Raw genomic sequence first — 21,648 nt, forward strand, 5'->3', positions numbered from 1 at the left:
AAATGATTTCAAAATAAAGGATAATATAAAAAAAAAGACAGCCCCCAAACCTCAACTTAGGCTTTGAAAACCTACGTTATTTGTTTTGGGATTTTCCATTTTAAGTCCTACCTTTCCAGGTTCATGTGGAGGCAGGGACAGCTAAGGCAGAGACACCACAGTATGTGAACACGTCTCTAACTGATTCTCCTTCAACTTGGAAACACGTGAGGTCACACGGAATTCCATGCCAATGGCGGGGAGATAGATGTGTGTGCACATAGACCCCCAGTGCATATATGCATCTGTCTCTCCATTTCTCTGTGGACTGATTTAAACTTTGGGATGCAGCCCCAATGCCCACAAGGGTCAAGCTAGTATGTGAGTGAGTGAAACAGGCCAGGCATAAGAAGAGTCAACTACTAGAAATACAATAAAACTTTCTTGATTTTTACTGGGCTATGGGGAAACATAAAATGTCATAGAAACAAGTATGATAACTGCAAATGACATTTCTGAGTCAAAGTGGGAAAAAACAGAAAACCAGATATATTTAATAACTCATTTTCTCATCTTGCAACCCCTCGGGCCTAGAAGATTCTAGGCTTCCAGCCCACGGGATCCTGCGGGAGTGTGTTTCATCACGTCGCGATGTGGAGTACAGAATCCCACTGGGAGTCCTTCAACTGGGAGCAGTACTCAGTTTTACTCAGTTTCATAATGGAAAAGAGCTGTTCACAAATGTAGGTACTCCCGAACATGGAGAGAATCTTGGCACAGTGGGTTTTGTACTTGGGATAGCTGCTCCAGAGGTATTTATAGAATTCTGGTATTCCCACCTTGTCGTATTTGGTTTTCAGGACCGTGTTGCACTGCAGATCAATTACCTCCATCTGGAGCGCTTCCTGGACGCTCTCGATCTTCATGGAGAAAGGGGAGCTGAACAGGGTCAGTTCACTTTCGTAGACTTTGAAATCAGACAGCCTTTTCTGGAATTCCGTCTTTAGCTCCACAATTTTGGGAATGTAGTTCAGCCCATCGCTTTCGTTTCTGGAAACCGACTTCAGGGTGGGAAAGTGGGCCAGGTTATTCCTGGCCAAATGAGTCTCCCAGAGGCACAGTTTAGCCAAGAACGCCCGAATCAAGTCATACATCTGTGTCACGATTTGGGAATGCCCTTGGAGAGAGAGATTCAACGTGTTCAGATGCATAGTCATGTCCACCAGGAAGGCCAAGTCTTTGATCCAATCTTGAGAGCTCAGCTGAGGCAGGGGCTTGCCTCTGGAAGACATGAAGGAGTCAATTTCTTCCAACGAGTCAAAGAACCTCTTCAGCACCAGCCCGCGGCTGAGCCACTTAATCTCCGTGTAGTACAGAAGGCTGCCGTATTGGCTGTCCAGCTCATAGAGCAAAGTCGTGAACTCGCTGTGGTTCAGTCCGCGGGAGCAGATCCAGTTCACGGCATTAACTACCACGCTCATGATGTGGTCCATCTTTAACTTTTGAGCACAGAGCGATTCCGGGTGAATAATGCAACAAACGGACTTCAGATCTGAGCCCTTGCAAGCCATCGCCACCTTGGACTTGAGTTTTGTGACCAGCCCGTCGTTGGCATCTACCATTGCAGGAGTGCCAGTTGAGGCCACACTTACTAATTTCGACCAGTCGATATTAAACTTTTTAAGACTTTTCTCAACACGCAAAAAGATCTCATTTCCAGATTTTGTCCCCGTCATGGGCACCGTATCCAAAAGTTCTTCCGATACATCAAAATTCTCATCAACGCCGCGGATGAATATGGCCAACTGGGTGGTGTTATTTATATCTGTGATCTCATCGATGGCAATAGAATAGGCCACAAATGATCTGATTTTTTCACGTAATTTCTCCCATAAGTTCCCAGCCACGTCTTCTATGGGCTGGACGGCAGGGTTTCCCTTTGGACTCACATTTGCAAACACTCGTTTTTGCTCGGGACACACGATGTCTGATGACCCTAAGAGATACTTTCTGAGCCCTTTCTTCAGCTCCTGGAGCTTCTCGTCGCGCATCTTCTCTGTGTACTGGTCATAGTGCTTGCTGTGGTTGGTTTGATAATGGCGTCTCAGGTTGTATTCTTTGGACACAGACATGCTCTGTTTGCATATTAAACACGTAGGGATATTCTGCACCTCCACGAAGAAATATGCTCTCTCCCACTTTTCTTGAAATACACGGCCCTCTTGGTCTATCTTTCTTTTTCCCACTTTTGATAGAAACATGGAGACAAGAAACAGTTCAGTTTTCTCTTAAATCGACTGTTAGTCTAACACCAGCAAGAGCATGATGACAAATGCAAGGGATAAGGTGGCGGGGTGGGGCGTGGTTAACTGGAGAGCACCCCAGCCCTGCAGAGGTGTGGGGTGAGGACGGGGGACACTCGGGGCAAGCGAACTACTGCCAGAGGGAGCATGGCCCTGGCCTGCCCAGATCTTCAGATTGCTAAAGAAAACCTGGAAATGGACTTTTATGAAAAAGTCCCCGGTTTTTCAATGTTGGCCACTAATTCCCTTTTTTAAAAGGTAGATGAGGCAAGGGGCTTCCCTGGTGGCTCAATGGTTAAGAATCCGCCTGCCAATGCAGGGAACACGGGTTCGAGTCCTGGTCCAGGAAGATCGCACATGCCATGGAGCAACTAAGCCCGTGCGCCACAACTACTGAGCCTGCGCTCTAGAGCCCGTGAGCCACAACTACTGAGCCCGCGTGCCACAACTACTGAAGCCTGCGCACCTAGAGCCCGTGCTCCGCAACAAGAGAAGCCACCACACCACAACAAAGAGTAGCCCCCGCTCGCTGCAACTAGAGAAAGCCCGTGCACAGTAACACAGACCCGATGCAGCCATAAATAAATAAATAAATAAATGAATAAATAAATAAATAGATAAAATTAAAAGGTAGATAAGCCAAAAGAAAGACAACTTTGGTGAGGTTCAGCAAGTGGCTATGCTTGCCCATCTGGTTTAAATGAGAATGATTTGAAAGTGTATCTGCATTTTAACATATATTTTTTCATTTGATTTTCAAGAGAAGTTTGAAATAACAGAGAAGGGAATGAGCACAGAAGACGTATGATTTAACTGCTGTGAGTCCCAAAAGACACCGGTGATAGCCACAGACCCTCACAGAACTTACTTGTTTTCAATGTAAAGAAATGGGCCACGATGCAGGTGAGCTTTACTTTGAAAGAACATAGGTATAAAAATTCACTTTAAGAAAATGTAGGCAGAGACAAGCAGTCAATTTAATGGCTGCCTGGGGCTGGGGGTGGGAATGGGAAATGACCAGAAATGGGTAGGAGGAATCTTTCAGGTGGGGGGATGGAAATGTTCTAATATTAGATTGTGGTGATAGTTGCACAACTCTGTAAATATACTAAAAATCACTGAATTGTGTACAGTTTGCACAAGTGAATTTTACGTATGTAAATTTATGCCACAATAAAGCTATTAAAAACGTAAAAAGCTATTTAACAACCAGAGGAGTTTAGGAATAATAATTGTGGATTTTAAAAGAACACTTTAGTTTCCAAATTTAAATGAGGAGGTTCCCTAGATGACTCTTGGGAACACTGTTACATGTTATGCTTTTTTTTCTTTCTATAGGTACTTTACTTTTTTAGAATTTTATTGAAATATACTTATTTACAATGTTGTGTTAGTTTCAGGTGTACAGCAAAGTGATTCAGTTATATATACATATGCATATATATATAAATATATATATTCTTTTTTAGATTCTTTTCCATTATAGGTTATTGCAAGATGAGTATAGTTCCCTGTGCTATACAGGAGGTCCTTGTTGGTTACGCCTTCTGCTTTAATATCCAATAGGATTTTGACTTGCTTGCAAGGACTTTAGGGGAGACATTAAAAATATTTAACAAGTAGAGTGGCTGGGACATTGCCCAATCAGAACAGAAGTCAACTGGAGTGGGTTCTGGGAGCCCTGCTGTGCCAGGCCCTGTTGGTTCTGAACTGTGGGGAGGTCAGGGGTGGCCAGGCAGGTACTATTTACCAAATAAGGTAGAGTAGTATAGTAGTTCAGTATTATGATACGAGCCGCCCCCATAAAGGACTCTTGAATAAGAATGTGGTATGTTATCACACACAGCAAGCGCCATCGAATTGTTATATGAGAAAAAAGTGCCTGGAACTCGAGTCACAGAATTAGAGGGCTTTAAAAGAAGCAGGAAAACAAAATGCACATAAAGAGCGGCATGCTTTGCTCTTTCTGGTGGTGAGTGTCCACTGAGACAGCGCACGTGGCACAGCAGGGGCTAGGACCATCTTCTCTCCCCCAGGATACTCACCATTGCTGAGTTCAAGGCCGGGAAGTGGTCTGAAGAGAAAGAGACATTGGTGAGTGCAACAGAGGTCACTCTTCCTCTCTTGTCCATTTAGTTCTATTTGACAAACTTTTGTGAGTGTCAGTGCGAGGCTAAACTAAAACAGGCTGCCCACGATCACCAAGAAAAGGGAGCGAGGACACACAGCTCCCAGAAGCAGAATACGATGAACTGAGTGTGACGGGCAGCAGGACATAGCACTTGACTGCAGGGGCCCACAGCCCACGTCCTGGGGTTAGAATCCCTGCGCCCCCCAGCTTCTCCACCTCGAGCAAGTTACGGTCAGCAGCTCATTCTCCTGACCAGGCAGGGGACTCTCACGTACCTGATGACTGTGAATTTGATAAATTCTGCGGCATCCAAGATCCTTCTCATGGAGCTGATTTCCAGGTAGCCAGGGGCTTTGAATACCACCCCCGGGGGCATGCCATCGATGACCACACAGCCAGGGTTGAAGGTGATCTTCCTGTAGGGAACTTTAACAGGGAAATCCACTCCAATTGCTTCACCTGTGATGATACAAAGAGTGTAAAACCAGTTGTGTGTCACTTGCTTTTCCCAAACCATGCTTTATCTTTAATGTCAAGATTTTAAAGTTAATCGCATCAAGTAACAACATTGGTGATCAGCCATTACTTTATTTTCCAGCCATGCTAGGGTGTATGAATAATTTTATTGATTTTGAAATGGGTAACAGGTAGTGTAGCAGACTGTTTCTCTCCCCATGAAATAGGCATTATCATAGTATCTACCTGAAAAGGGTTTTGTGAGGATTAAATGATGAATCACAAGTCAAACACTAAAAACAATACTTAGCTATGGTGAAAAGTCAGTAAGTGAAAGATAGCTATTATAATTATTTAAAAAATATTTTAAATTTATTTTTAATTGAGATATAATTGACATAACATTGTATTAGTTTTAGGTGTACAACATAATGATTTGATAAAGATAGCTATTTAAAAATTTTTTTTATTGAAGTATAGTTGATTTACAATGTCATGTTAATTTCTGCTGTACAGCAAAGTGATTCAGTTATACATATATATACATTCTTTTTTATTTTTATTTTTTTTTGTGGTACGTGGGCCTCTCACTGTTGTAGCCTCTCCTGTTGCAGAGCACAGGCTCCGGACACGCAGGCTCAGTGGCCATGGCTCACGGGCCTAGCTGCTCCGCGGCATATGGGATCTTCCCGGACCGGGGCACGAACCCGTGTCCCCTGCATTGGCAGGCAGACTCTCAACCACTGCACCACCAGGGAAGCTCTACATTCTTTTTTTAATATTCTTTTCCATTATGGTTTATCATAGGATATTGAATATAATTCTCTATGCTATACAGTAGGACGTTGTTTATCCATTCTATATATAAAAGCTTACATCTGCTAACTCCAAACTCCCACTCCATCACTCCCCCAACCCCCTCCCCCTTGGCAACCAGCAGTCTGTTCTCTATGTCCGTAATTCTGTTTCTGTTTCGTAGATAGGTTCATTTGTGTCATATTTTAGATTCCACATAAGTGATATCATATAGTATTTGTCTTTCTCTTTCTTACTTACTTCACTTAGTATGATAATCTCTAGCATCCATATTGCTGCAAATGGCATTATTTCATTCTTTTTTTATGGCTGAGTAGTATTCCATTATATATATATATATATATATATATATATATATATATATATATATATATGCATGCCACATCTTCTTTATCCATTCATCTGTCAATGGACATTTAGGTTGTTTCCATGTCTTGGCTATTGTGAATAGCGCTGCTATGAACATAGGGGTGCATTGTATCTTTTTGAATTATAGTTTTGTCTGGATATTTGCCCAGGAGTGGGATTGCACGATCATATGGTAGTTCTATTTGTAGTTTTCTAAGGAACCCCCATACTGTCCTCCATAGTGGCTGCACCAACTTATATTCCCGCCAACACTGTAGGAAGGTTCCCTTTTCTCCACACCCTCTCCAGCATTTATTATTTGTAGACTTTTTAATGATGGCCATTCTGACTGGTGTGAGGTGGTACCTCACTGTGGTTTTGATTTGCATTTCTCTAATAATTAGCAATGTTGAGCATCTTTTCATGTGCCTATTGGCCAAAAGATAGCTATTATTATTATGAAATTAGTGTTTCCATGTAAAAGTTCTTCTTCAGTAAAAATACACACTAATTTTGATCACATCTCCTTCACAGAAAGATAAATTTCTTAGATAAAGTAATCAATTAGAAGGAAATATTTCAAATGTATAAAATTTGGTTATGTAACAATATAAAAACGTACCAAATTTTCGGCTAAAGAGGTCATTGACTTGTTCTCTTAGTTGTTTTATTTTTTCAATGCTTGATAATCTTTCCTTCTCATTATCTAAAAAAATTAAAAAAACAAGCAAACCAGGTTTATTCATTTATTTGCTCCCCTGAAAATCTGTTGGAGGAAACACCTGTTAGCACATGTGAAAGCACTTTACCTGGCTTATCATTCAGTTTACTTTTAGCAATAATTAAGCATTTTGGAAATTTGTAAATTTAAGGCATTATAGATGACAGAGAATTTTCCAAATTATGACTATGTAAATATAAGACATACTACCTTAGAGAACATTTTCAATATCATGCAAGATAAGGATGTCCACTTTCACCCCTACTCTTCAACATTATAATAGAGATCCTAGCCAGTGCAATACAGCAAGTCAAATGAATAAGATGTATGTACTAGGATTAGGGGGGAAATTTTTTTAATACTTGAAATTTTTATTCTATTTAATTTTGAATAACGAAAAGTGATTATGTAGTTCAAAATTCAGGTGATATAAAACAGTACATCATGAAATGTCTCCCTTCCATCCCTATCTTAGCTCTCAAGTTTCCTTCTTTGGAGGAATCTATGCTATTAGATTCTTTTGTATCTCTCCAGATATGTTTTATATACACCTATTCAGAAAAGAAGATAAATTGATGGGCAGCAAATACATTTCACCTCTGTGGCCAGTTCCAATCCAATGGTAGCCAGTGCTTGGAGTTGGCTGCCCTAAGGGGTATTTTCCAGGTAATGCACCAGGGCAGGGCTGTGAGAAGCAATATATCTGATAAACAATGCACAATATAGCAAGATATTCAGTGTGCGGCAATTGGAAGCATATTTTATATTCCTGAATTGTCTTTCCTTAGTTGACAGGGTGAACTTAGAAAAAAAATAGCTCCAAGAGACTAACCCATGTCACAAAGTGGTTAAAATATAACAAAATGAAAAACATAATCTAAATTATGATAAAGTCAGATAGAATTCCATACCTGGAATCGTCACCTGAACGATGTTAAGATCTTCAACACCGGCTGCAGAATTTGTAATATTGGATGAATTGGTGTTTCCTTAAACAGAAATTGAAATTTAGAACTTATAGAACATTAGGCTACTTCTCCTCTAAAACTATCAAATTGCCACTTTGATCAGAAGGCCAGACTAGGGAGTTCCCTGGTGGTCCAGTGACTAGGACCCGGCGCTCTCACTGCCAGGGCCTGGGTTCAATCCCTGGTCGGGGAATTAAGATTGTGCATGCCAGGAGGCTCGGCCAAGAAAAAAGAAGGCCAGGCTAAATTTTTAAAACTCCAGAGAACACTTAGCTGGCTTGGCAATAACTGACGTTTGAGTCTCTGTAGTTTAATGTCGATGTCAAAGGAGAAAGGGCACCATGGCTTTTATTTAGTTCATAGCCCCTGATACTTCAGTCTAATTTGATTTAAAAAGAAGGGTGTTTAAAAATATATTTCCTGGGACTTCCCTGGCAGTCCAGTGGTTAAGACTTTAAGCTCCCAGTGCAGGGGGCATGGGTTGGATCCCTAGTCAGGGAACTAAGATCCTGCATGCCACTCAGCCGAAAGAAAAAAGAAAAAAATGTTTCCTTTGTTGTTATTCTCGGCTTACAGGTGGGGGGTAGGAAAGAAGACATACGAATGTGTCCAAGAGGACACTTAGGAAGCAGATGTCCTATGAGAAATGAGGTAACAGACAGTCAGGGAAAGGCTCAGATGGGGTTAAATAGTAAAAGAACAGTTGACGTTATCATGATTTCTGGTCAAATATACACACGATGCTCCCTTAAATGGCGAATGTAAATGAGCCTGTCTAGTCCTTTCCGAGGGACTCGAAGTTCAATCCCTGTGTTCTGTGAAAGATCAACCATTTGGGTGTTTGAGATTCTGCATCTGAAGAGCAAGACCTCAAAGGGACACAAGGAGACACACCATCGTTCTTCCCCTCTCCCCCCTTCATTCTCCCTGCCTTCATTCTTCCCTCCCTGTCCCCTTCATTTCCCCCTCCCCCTTCATCCTCCCCCTCTCCCCTCTCCCTTTCAGTTTCCCCCTCCCCACTTCATTCCCCTCCTTCTGGCTTCATTCTTTCCTCATTGGACCAAGCACAGTTTGACCCTACTCTGGCCAGGGCTAATTTGCACAGCCTAATTCTGTTGTCTGACAAGCCTAGAGCCCTGGGTACCTGATGGGAACATGGGCTGCTCTGGTCATAGGTACACACACATTGAGTTCAATCTTTTCCCTTTCAGAAAAAATGAAAACCGTACTTAGCCGTGTGAATGTGGCGAGGTTTTTGGCAACCAACCTTCAATTTTCACCTCAGCTTCAGGGTCCTCACTCATTTCTGAAGGGGCAAGCTGAGTAGAATCTTGAAAAAAAAGATTTCTAAAATGACATTCATTGTTTATGTATTCTCATGTTCCAACATTTTACTGCTCCTATACCCAAAAAGTCGCTTATCCTGGCATTTTAAGTACATTTTATATTTACTAAACATAGAGGTATAAACATAAAGGTAATTTTAATTTTAAAAAGGAGAATAGGGTAATAAAGGATAATCTTATAAGGGATAAGAGGAGATAAGAAACTTTCAGATATTATCAAATAATATGAAGTTACTCACAGTAATGGACACAGACTATCCTTCTATTTGAGCTAATGGAATACGTGTGGTCCTAGTGTTTTGTGGTTGTCATCGGGAATTACTAGGATTCAAAAAAAGCCATTTGCTCCTTTCTTATCCTGCCAGCAGCCCCCAGGTGATTCGTGGTCTATTATTACATGGACGCATGTAATGTACACGACATATACATGCTCAGTGAAATACACCAATCACAAAAAAGCAAATATCATATGATTTCACTTATATGCGGCACCTAAAGTACCTAATTGAGTTTTCTGGTGGATAAGAATTATGACATATACATTAAGGTCTACATATAGACAAAAGCCTGGCTAGCTTACCTCGCCTAACTCTAGCTCATTTTAGAAAGATTTGTCAAATCTTACATTAATTGTTAGCAAAAGACTAGAATGCAAACTGTTTTGATATTGTACCATCGTTACGTAGGATGTAACCTTTAGGGAAAAACAGGTGAAGGTACATTGGACTGCTCTGTACTATTCTTGCAGCTTCTTGTGAATCTATAATTATTTTAAAATAAAAAGGTTTTAGGGAGTTCCCTGGTGGCCTCGTGGTTAGAATTCTGGGCTCTCACTGCCGTGGCCTAGGGTATAATCTCTGGTTGGGGAACTGAGATCCCACAGGCTGTGCAGTGTGGCCCCATCCTGCCCCAGATAAATAAATAAATAATAAAAAAAATAAAAGGACTGACATAAAATAAAAAGATTTTAAAAATCAAACAAATTCAGCTCTATTGTAAATGGGCTTCCCACAATATCGTGATAATAAAAAAATCTGTTTAGATATGAACTATTTCGAGGGCCAACATCCCACGAAAACTTTCTGATTCTAATTCAGCACCCGTTCTACAACTGACCCCTACACAGGTCTTCTTCTTTCCAAATATTGTACTATCCATCCATTTAAAAAATGACCAAACAATACCTTAACAGGCTTTTACAAAGGAGAGTAAAATAACATAAGGGAGGAACAGATTTAAACTCAATTCAAAATAATTGTCCTCCTTCACATCCAGAGAAGGTCAGAGATTGAGTTAAAGAAAAGAAACAAAAAATTAATGGAAGAATCCTGACACACGCTACAACATGGATGAATCCTGAGAACATTATGCTCAGTGAAATAAGCTAGTCACAAAAAGACAAATACCGTATGATTCCACTTATATGAGATACCAAAGTAGTCAAATTCATAGAGACAGAAAGTAGAATAGGGGTTGCCAGAAGGGAAAATGGGGGAGTTGTTGTTTAATACGGATAGATTTGCAAGATGAAAAGTTCTGGAGATCTTCTTCCCAACAATGTAAATATACTCAGCACTACCAAACTGCACACTTCACAGTGGTTAAGATGGTAAATTGTATGTTATGTGTTTTTTTTTAACCACAATGAAAAGACGTAATTTAGAAAAATAAACAGGAGTTAAATAATGACAGAGTCCGCTTGTCTTCTTGGTTCTAAAGCAATGAAGTTCAAAATGAATTTGAATTTAATTTTATGAGTGAATGAACAATTCTAAGACTGGACTCGATCATAGTATGTTCTCTGGCAAAATCTACCAAAATTCTTCTAGGTCAGAGACTAGAAGAACCATCCTCTACAACAAAAAACCCCAGACTCCCTAAATCAGGAAAGCTATCGAAAATGACTGCAACTCGGCTCCTTGGAGAAAGTTTTTGATGTAAAAGAAAAACTCAAATCATTTTGGTACTGAGACAGATGTACAATCCCTAAAAACAAGATCAATTTGCCTGTAAACTGACAAAGGCATTCATACTTCTATGTTTGCAGAGGAAATCTCCTTTATTAATTTTATCTTACATAAACCACTTTAAGAGTTTAGGCCTTAAATATGATGCTCAGGGTTTATATACGAATGGAGGGAAGTATATATCAAGTTCTACCTCTAATTCAAGAATTTCCTAAAATTCTATTCAACTTTGCTCAAAAGATTTTGGCAAGCCCATCAAGAAGACAAAATGAAATAAAGTAACAAAGGGCATCAGTGCAAAGTTTTCTTACCACTTAACCTCTATATCCAGGCACTTAAAGTAGAATCATTTACAAATCAAAAGAGTAAGAGAGTGACAGAGTTCTTAATATGACATCTTAGGATGAGGACTCGGCCAGTTCTCTAAGAAGGCATGTTGTCTTCTGTATTTCCAAATGTGTGTTTAAAAGAGTATATTCTAGGCTTCCCTGGTGGTGCAGTGGTTGAGAGTCCGCCTGCCGATGCAGGGGACACGGGTTCGTGCCCCGGTCTGGGAAGATCCCACATGCCGCGGAGCGGCTGGGCCCGTGAGCCATGGCCGCTGAGCCTGCACATCCGGAGCCTGTGCTCCGCAATGGGAGACGCCACAACAGGGAGAGGCCCGCGTACCGCAAAAAAAAAAAAAAAAGGGTATATTTTCTTCAAAATACTGTAAACTAAAAAAAAAAAAAGAGAGAGAGAGAAAGAGAAAATGCCTTATTTTTCTAACCTTCCACTGGTAATTCCATTTCTATTACTTCAGTGCTGGCAGAAGAATGATGGCTCTCTGAAAGGAAAGCAAACAAGGCAGAAATACAAATTTTAAAAAAGAAATCATTTAAGAACAATGCAAATAATTCAAGACCCCCACAGGAATATACATGCAATACTTCGACTCCCTAATATCAAATTCACACAAACGATCCTTTCTTTACGTTTTTTCCTTTGTTTTTATCTGTGCTTTGGAAAAATTTCAAACACAGAAAAGCAGAGAGATGGCATCATGAAGCCATGTGCCCGTCCCTCAGCGCCAACAGTCATCAACTCACGTCATCCCGTTTTATCCGTGCCCACCCCACCCAGCACTGGTAGTTTAAAGTAAATCCCAGAATTCAGTGTGCAAATATTGCATAACTACAGGCAGGTACATAAGTAAAGTCTCTTCCTTTAACATTACCGTGATATTGCGATGACCCCTCCAAATGAACAATTATTCTTTATCATCATCTCATAGCTAGGCATTGTTCAAATTTCCTCAATTGTCTCATAAATGTCTTCTCTTAAAAAAAACCTTTATATTTGGAAATAGTTTTAAACACAGAAAAGTTGCAAAAATAAAATAGTACAAAGAAGATCCATCTACCCTTTACTCAGATAACATGATGTTAACAATTTACCCTGTTGGTAATCTTTGTCTCTCCCTCCTCCCACCCCCAATCTATATAGAGAGATAGATGTATATACACACATTTTTTTTTTCCTGAAGCATTTGAGGGAAAGGTACATACATTATGGACCTTTATCTCTGAACACTTCCGTGACTATTTCCTTAGAATAGGGATATTCGCTTATATGATCACAGTATAAACTCACAGAATTTAACATGTGAGACAATTTTATTTATTCTACCGTTCGTATTCCAACTTTGTCAGTTGCCCAAATGTTCATTATAGCCTTTCCCTTTCAGTAGGGGATCCGGTTTGGGGGGTCAGGTCTTGTTTTTAGCTGCCACGTCTCCTTTAACCTTGAATGGTTCCATAGTCTGTCTTCGTTTTTTATGGCATTCCATTCCTCATTCTGAGTTTGTCTGATGTTTCCTCATGGTTAAGACTCAGGTCTTGCATTCTCAGCCAGAACACTGCCTAGATGGCGATGTGTCCTTCTCAGCATATCACATATACAGACACCTGGAATTGGGGGCTGGCAGGATTTTGAGTTGACAGGTCTCATCCTGCTGTGAAAAAATAAACCACCTAGGGGCCAATATACAGAGGCCATCTTTGGTTCATTTCTAGAAAACCATGTAACTTCAACGTTGCATCATCAAACTGGTCAGGCTGTGTAACACACAGTCACGAATGTGACAAAGATCAAATCACTTACATATAAAAGCAAGTCACGCACCCATGTTGAATCTCATTACGTGCCTTTACCAAACAGAAGTTGAGGTAAGTAATTTAAAAAAACAAAAACAAATTGCCTCGTGTTAGGCTCAAGCCTAAGCAAGATCAAGATTACATTCTTTTCCTCCTCTTCCATTCCAAAAAGTAAAAAAAAAAAAACAAAACAACCCAGAACTAAATATCACACACAGTAAATTCAGTGTAGATTAACTTAAAATACTGACATGCTCTGGAAAGTGGGCGTGGAGGAACAGACCTTTGAAATACTTCAAATGAGGAATTTTTTGAAGGACCTGCTTTGGAGCACAAATTTCATCATCAAATTTGGGTTAGAGATATGGATTCATAGCCATTCCATAAAGAAAAAAGGCAAAATTACAAATAAGTGAATGGCAATGAAATTCTGACACCTGCTACAACATGGAAGAAACTCGAAGACATTACACCTAGTGAAATAATCCAGTCACAAAAGGATAAATACTGTCTGATTCCAGTTATATGAGGCGCCAAGAATAGGCAAATTCATAGAGACAGAAAGTAGAATGGGGGTTGCCAGGGACTGAGAGGAAGGGAATGGGGAGTCAGTGCTTAGTGGGGACAGTTTCTGTTTGTGATGATGAAGAAGTTCTGGAGATGGATGGTAGTAATGGTCACACAACACTGTGAATGTACTTAATGTCACTGACCTGTGCATTTAAAAATGGTTAAAACTGCAAATTTTATGTTACGTATATTCTACCACAATAATAATTTTTTTTTTTTTTTTTTTTTTTTGGCTGCACAGTATGGATTGCGGGATCTTCATTCCCTGACCAGGGATCGAATGCGGGGCCTCGCCAGTGAGAGCACTGAGTCCCAACCACTGGACTGCCAGGGAATTTCCACAATAATAATTTTTTAAAAAGGAAATGAGTGCTAAGATGACCAGTATCAATTTACCAAGAGGACAAGGGCTCTCAGGTAAATTTATTCACAGTTATAGCAAAAATATTCCTGGTCTAGAGTTTTGACAACAAAAATCCTATGTACTGAATGGGTATCAAATGTGTTCAAAATGATCTGATAATCAGTGCTTTCAAGTCAAAAGTCAAAATTAATCACAAATTTTATTTTATACAGGTTAATCTTACATTGAATTTGCTTTCTAAAAACTGAGATATAATTCACATACCATAAAATTCATCCTTTTAAAGTGTACAGTTCAGTGGTTTTCCATATATTCACAAGGTAGTACAACCATCATCACTATTTCTAGAACATTTCCATCACCCCCAAAAGAATCCCTGTGCCCACTGGGGGTCACTCCTCACTCCCTGCTCTCTTCAGACTCTGTAACCACTAATGGACTTTCTGTCTCTACAGATTTGCCTGTTCTGGACATTTCATATAAATGGAATCATACAATATGTACCTTTTCGTGTCTGGCTTCTTTCACTCAGCATTGTGTGTTCAAGGTTCATTCATGTTACAGTGTGTATCGGCACTTCATTATTTTTAATGGCTGAATAATATTCCGTTGTATGGATCGATCACATTTTGTTTCTCCATTCATCAGCTTATGGATACTTGGGTTGTGTCCACCTTTTGGTTATTAAGAATAATGTATACGTTTTTCTGTGGACATACATTTTCTCTTGGGAAAATGTAGAATTGGATATGTATCTAAGAGTGGAACTGCTGGATCATATGTTCCTCATTTAGCATTTTGAGGAACTGCCAAACTATTTTGAAAAGGAGCGGTACCATTTTACATTCCCAGCAGCAATGTACGAGGATTCTAATTTCTCCGCATCTTCACCAGCACTTGCTACTGTCTGCTTTTTTTTTATTATTTATTTTTTATTTTATTTTTTTTTTGAGGTACGCGGGCCTCTCACTGCTGTGGCCTCTCCCGTTGTGGAGCACAGGCTCCGGACACGCAGGCTCAGCGGCCATGGCTCATGGGCCCAGCCACTGCACGGCATGTGGGATCTTCCCGGACCGGGGCACGAACCCGTGTCCCCTGCATCGGCAGGCGGACTCTCAACCACTGCGCCACCAGGGAAGCCCCACCCATTTTTAAATTGGGTAGTTTGTATTTTTATTATTGTGTTGAAAGAGTTCTTATATATTCTGGATGCTAGGTCTTTATCAGATATATAATTTGCACATGTTTTCTCTCATTCTGTTTGTGGTCTTTTCACTTTTTGGATAATATTCCTTGAAGCACAAGAGTTTTTAATTTTGCCGAAGTTCAGTTTGTCTTTTTTCTTCTTCGGCTGCTCGTGCTTTAGATTTTATATCTAAGAGACCATTGTCTAATCCAAGGTCACAAAGATATACGTCTGTGTTTCTCCTAAGAGCACTGTAGTTTTAGCTCTTATACTTAGGTCTTTGATCCATTTTGAGTTTTTAAAAAAATTTATTCATTATTTTTGGCTGCATTGGGTCCTCGTTGCTGCATGCAGGCTTTCTCTAGTTGCGGCGAGCGGGGGCTACCCTTTGTTGCAGTGTGTGTGCTTCTCATTGCAGTGGCCTCTCTTGTTGCAGAGCACAGGCTCTAGGCGCATGTACCTCAGTAGTTGTGGCACCTGGGCTTCAGTAGTTGTCGCTTGTGGGCTCTAGAGCACCGGCTCAGTAGTTTTGGCACACGGGCTTAGTTGCTCCACAGCACGTGGGATCTTCCTGGACCAGGGCTCGAACCCATGTCCCCTGCACTGGCAGGTGGATTCCCAACCACTGCGCCACCAGGGAAGTCCCGAGTTCATCTTTTTTAATATTGTGTGAGGCAGAGGTCCAAATTGATCTTTTTGCAGGTGGACATCCAGTTCTTCCAGCACCATTTTTTGAAAAGACTATTCTTTCCCCATTGACTAGTCTTGGGAACCCTTGTTGAAAATCAACTGAATATAAAAATATTGGTTTATTTCTGTACTCTCCATTCTATTCCATTGATTCATATGTCTATCCTCATGCCAGTACCATGGAATACTGATAATGACAGCTTTGTAGTAGGTTTTGAAATCAGGAAGTACACATCTTCCAACTTCGTTCTTTTTCAAGATTGTTTTGGCTCTTCAGGGTCCCTTGCATTTCCATATATATCGTAGGAAAGTTTTCCAATCCATGAACACAGGATGTCTTTACATTTATTTAGTTCCTTAATTTCTTTCAACACTGTTTTGTAGTTTTTTGTTTTTGTTTGTTTTATAAAATAGTGCAGCCACTTTTTAAAAAATATTTATTTATTTATTTGGCTGCGCTGGGTCTTCGTTGCGGCATGCGGGATCTTTAGTTGTGGCACGCGAACTCTTAGTTGCAGCATGTGGGATCTAGTTCCCTGACCAGGGATCGAACCCGGGCCCCCTGGATTGGGAGCATGGAGTCTTAGCCACTGGACCACGAGGGAAGTCCCTGTTGTGTAGTTTTCAGTGTCCAAGTCTTACACTTCTTTGGTTAAATTTATTCCTAAGTATTGCATTCTTTTTGATGTTGTGGTAAATGGACTTCTTTAAAATTTCAGTTTTTGATTGTTCATTGCTAACATATGGATATACAATTGATTTTTGTATATTGACCTTGTATCCTGCAACCTTGCTAAACTTATTTATTAGCTCTAATTTGTGTGTGTATTCCTTGGGATTTTCTATATACAAGATCATGTCATCTGCAAACAAATAGTTTTACATCTTCCTTTCCAATCCGGATGCCTTTTTTATCTTACCTAATTGCCCTGCCTAGGACCTCCAGTACAATGTTGAAAAGAAGTGGCAAGTGTCTTGTTCCTGGTCTTAGGGGGAAAGCCTTCCGTCTTATTAAGTATGACATGAGCTATGTAGGTTTTCTGTAGATGCTTTTAATTATGTTGAGAAAGTTCCCTTGGATTCCTAATTTGAGTGTTTTTTTTTTCTTTTTTTTAATCACGAAAGGGTATTAGATTTTGTCAAATGCCTTTTTCCTACATCTATGGGCATAATCATGTGGGTCTTGTCCTTTATTCATGATGTTGTTATTCCACTGATAGATTTTCATATGTTGAACTAATCTTTCCTTCCTAGGATCAATCCCACTTGATCATTGTATGGTCAGGCCATTCAAGATGGCTGTTCTTCTGTTCTCTGTACATGCCCAGCTCGACAAGTCCCTGCTTCACTCACATGACTACCCAGTTCTCCTAATTATAGGGCTTAGTTAGTAACTGGTACATGCTTGCCCCCTGCCCCAGCGCTGTGTTCCTGGTAACTGATGAGCCAACCTGATGTCGATTCCCTCTATAAATGGTAGCCTCCTTCTCCTCCAAGCAGTAAAGGTTGCGGTTACGTGCTGCCTACTGTTTGCCGCACGGTGGGGTGTTGCTCCAGGACTTTGCTTCAGATGTGTAAGATTCCCCCTGTCCAATAAGCCACTGATGTCTCCGTCGCTGGGCTTTCTTTGGTCTCGAGGCTGGGCAACTACAAGGCTTGCAGGCCTGTGGGGTGCAGCCCAACAGTCATGATGTATAATCCTTTTTATATGTTCCTGGATTCATTTGCTAGCATTTTATTGAAAAAGTTTGTACGTCTATGAATAAGCGATATTTTTCTGTAGTTTTCTTGTGTTGTTTTTGTCTGGTTTTGGTATCAGGATGATACTGGCCTAACAGAATGAGTTTAGAAGTGTTCCCTCCTCTATCTTTTGTAAGAGTTTGTGAGGGACTTTATTATTTTTTTATTTGTTATTTTTTAAAATTTATTTATTTTATTTTTGGCTGCGTTGGGTCTTCATTGCTGCGTGAGGGCTTTCTCTAGTTGTGGTGAGCAGGGTCTACTCTTCGTTGCGGTGCCCGGGCTTCTCATTGGGGTGGCTTCTCTTGTTGCAGAGCACGGGCTCTAGGCATGCAGGCTTCAGTGGTTGTGGTGCACAGGCTTATTTACTCCGCGGTGTGTGGGATTTTCCCAGACCAGGGATCGAACCCATGTCCCCTGCCTTGGCAGGCAGAATCTTAACCACTGCGACACCAGGGAAGTCCCGTGAAGGACTTTAAACACTTGGTAGAATTCACCAGTGAAGGCACCTGGTCCTGTGCTTTTGTTTGTAGGAAGTTTTTGAATTACTAATTCAAATTCTTGTTATATGACTATTCAAATTTTGTGTTTTATCCTTAGTCAGTTTCAGTAGTTTGTCCATTTCATCTAGGTTACTCGATTTGTTTGCGATAGGCTGATTGCCCCCCACAAAGATATCCAAAAACCTGTGAACAGATGATGTTACATGGCAAGGGGCAATTAGGTTGCAGATGGGATTAAGTGTGCTCATTGCTAACCTTCAGAAAAGATTATTTTGCATTATCCAGCTGGGCTCCATGTAATCGATGTACGGGGTATTTAAATGTGAAAAAGGGAAGCAGAAGAGTCAGTGTCGGAGTGGTGTGATTCGAGAAAGACTGTTAATTCCTTGATCTTGGGCTTTTGTATCCATGTTCCCTTGGGCCTGGAAGGCTTCTCTCCCATATCATGCAGTGTCAGCCAGGAAGAAAACAGAATGGTACTGATGCTCTGACATCCATCAGCATCAAGGAAGCCTGGGTGCACTATGTCTCAGCACAGCTTGTGCTGTGCATTCTTCATTTCTGGGGACCCTGGAGATGGGGTCCCTGCACATGTAGAAGACCTATGGGATTTCCGTGGGCCAAGATGTTATGTGTGCACGTGTAAATGTGTGTCGGAGGTCTTCCGAGAGATCTGTGTTGCGGATGGATCGTGAGGTCCTGGTGGGGGTAGCTTCCGAGCACTGGTGGGGCCGTGTTCACTGGGGCTCCCTGGGGGCCAATCGCCCTTCTGAGCAAGTCACACTGATTGTCTTTTTGGATTTAAAAATATCTCCCTTACTTAAAGGATATAGACATCAATACTTCAGCATGTGAGTATTTAACCTAAATGGTTACAAAAACATTCAGTGCTATGGAATAGAGTCCATGATGTTAGGCAGTTTGGAACTTTTTGGCATCAAGAAGGAAGCTGTTCTACAAAGATCTCTTGAAGAGTTCTGTCATTTCCAAGCCAAGCAGGAGAAAGATTATAGATTCACACATTTAACGTAAATGTTTTTCTTCAAATAATGTACTTCTTTCTGAAAAATTAAAATAGATCAATTGCAGGTACATCTAACTTGTTCATTCCACTGATGCCTTTTGGAGCAGAATCTGTAAGTATCCTATCCCTGACTGTACACGATTTGATCAATACCAAGGTCATTTAAGTTCAAAAATATATTCTTGGGAGCCAAGACGTAATTTAATGAAAAGTAGTTTGTTCAAAACAACAGTAATTTAGAAACAAATGTTACACTGATTCTTCATAAGGGTCACATTCAACTCAGCAAGCACATTCGAGTGGTCAGTATGTAGAAAGCCCAGGCTTGGGGCTCCAGGGCAGGAGTAAGATGCTGTGTTTCCTGCCACTAGCTGAGGGAGTCCTGGCAAAAGCATAGATAGAACACAGCAGGTCACACTAAACGCTGGAAGCTCCCTGCAGGAGTTGAGATTCTGACTGTGCCCAGAAAGAAGCAGGGGAACTCCTCAGCGGTCTGCAGGGTGGGAAGGGAGTCACAGGGAGGGATCAGCTTATATAAAAGCCCCGTGGAAGGCGGATTCAGGGCACGTTCAAGGAATCACAGACCGAGCTGTGTGTCTGAAGAGCCCAGGGAGGGTGATGGAGGCAGATGAAATAGGAGGGGAGACCAGAAAGAGCAGTAGGAACGTGGAAGGAAACTGGGACTTTACGGGTGGTAAGGAGTCACAGACAGTGTGAGTGGGGGAGAGAGGTGGACAGATCCCAGTTTTCAGAGAACAAGTGATTGGGGTGGGGTGTGTGGGATGGATTGAAAAGAGATCCTCTGCTCAGAGGGAAGGAGACTGGTCACAAGGGACAGGCCAGGCGGGGGCAGACGACGGTGGGGTGGGGTTGGCCCAGGACAGAGCAATTACCACAGAACTTCCACTGGTCTCTGCCTTTAGATATTTTGAAACAATTTTTTTAGCAAAAGTTTCAGAGCTACGTAATGCTGCAGAAAATTTTTCAAAGTTAAGATTTTGTAGGAAACATTTCTGATCCGATAATCTTTGAGGATGTGACTGCAAATCGTCCTGCACTCTGTCTCCATTCCCAGTGGAGCTGGAAGATGGAGAAAGACTCTGAACACCGTACGGCAGTCACAGCGACATGATGGTACCATATCGTCAAACTGACATCACGCTGGGGTCCAGCGGGATTTTGGTCTTTGGGTAGAGAACCAAGCCACCTAACTGCACACAGCACCCACCTGTGCCATGTTTGGAAAGTTTGTGTATTTGGTAACAACTGTCTTCTCCCTGTTGAACTTGTATGCTGTCAATGAAACAACTATTAAGAAAAGGCACTTGATGGACTTTCCTGGTGGCTCAGTGGTTATGAATCCACCTCCAATGCAGGGAACATGGGTTTGAGCCCTGGTCCGGGAAGATCCCACATGCCGCGGAGCAACTAAGCCCATGTGCCACAACTACTGAGCCTGTGCTCTAGAGCCCGTGAGCCACAACTACTGAGCCTGCGTGCTACCACTACTGAAGTGTGTGTGCCTAGAGCTCGTGCTTCACAACAAGAGAAGCCACTGAAATGAGAAGCCCACGCACGGCAATGAAGAGTAGCCCCCACTCGCTGCAACTAGAGAAAGCCCGCGCACAGCAACAAAGACCCAACGCAGCCAAAAATAAATAAATTAATTAATTAAAAAAAAAAAAAAAGAAAAGGCACTTGAATTTCTTAACTCATCTCCATCTCTTTTAACACTTACTATTTTCTCAGCAACCTAGGGGACAGACTGGACAGAAGAGAATTAAGGCGGGAATATTTTACATCACACAAAATAATATTTAACAGACAAACTCTAGCAAAATGCAGCCTGAAATGTCTTTACATTCACGGATGCCTAGAATCATGTGGACTCAGGCTAAGTATCAATACAATCTATTTTATGACTGTAAAATTGTTTCCCCTAATGGCCGTGTGTTAGATCCTGGGTAAGTGTACATGGATATTTACGACTCTTTTCCTGTTTTTCAGATGGGTGCTGATTAAAATTTTCCATCACAGATAACTTCTAAAGAAGAAAATTATTAGAAAATGATATTACCTTGCATACTATATTCATAGTAATTAGGATCTTCTGATTCTTTCTTGACTGACATAACTGTTGCTTTCGGTGAAATGCCTTTGAACGCAATGGAAATTATAAAATTATGTGTTAGGCTAGACTTACGAACAGAGATATGACTGGTTAGTATATCTTCCAGGTTCTGTTTGGATCAACACAGCAACACGGCAATCAGCAAAAGAACTTGTAGCTCATGCAGTAGGAACAAATGGTTTATCCATATAAAAATATAAATATAAAATAATAATAAAACAACACAAAGCAAAGAAGGAAGGGAGGAGAGATGGATGGAAGGAAGGAGGA

At 41.0% G+C, this 21,648-nt stretch overlaps 1 protein-coding gene across 3 annotated transcripts in view; it reads right to left on the minus strand.

Moving 5' to 3' along the window:
- Positions 1-408: 408 nt before the first annotated feature.
- LOC137206822 (general transcription factor II-I repeat domain-containing protein 2) overlaps positions 409-21,648 on the minus strand; it is a 53,756-nt gene continuing 32,516 nt past the window's right edge. The window contains exons 9-16 of one of the 3 annotated variants that reach the window (XM_067705949.1): positions 21,325-21,402; positions 11,805-11,861; positions 8,990-9,052; positions 7,666-7,743; positions 6,656-6,739; positions 4,689-4,872; positions 4,328-4,356; positions 409-2,224 (exon numbers count right to left, since the gene is read on the minus strand). In XM_067705949.1, coding sequence (XP_067562050.1) covers positions 621-2,224; positions 4,328-4,356; positions 4,689-4,872; positions 6,656-6,739; positions 7,666-7,743; positions 8,990-9,052; positions 11,805-11,861; positions 21,325-21,402 — 2,177 coding nt within the window. In that variant the 3' untranslated portion in view covers positions 409-620. The remainder of the gene's footprint in view (positions 2,225-4,327; positions 4,357-4,688; positions 4,873-6,655; positions 6,740-7,665; positions 7,744-8,989; positions 9,053-11,804; positions 11,862-21,324; positions 21,403-21,648) is intronic. The other 2 variants (XM_067705951.1, XM_067705950.1) reach the window with 2 other exon arrangements.

The sequence above is a fragment of the Pseudorca crassidens genome, chromosome 15 (assembly GCF_039906515.1).
Source record: "Pseudorca crassidens isolate mPseCra1 chromosome 15, mPseCra1.hap1, whole genome shotgun sequence".
In the NCBI taxonomy this organism is placed as follows: Eukaryota; Metazoa; Chordata; class Mammalia; order Artiodactyla; family Delphinidae; genus Pseudorca; species Pseudorca crassidens.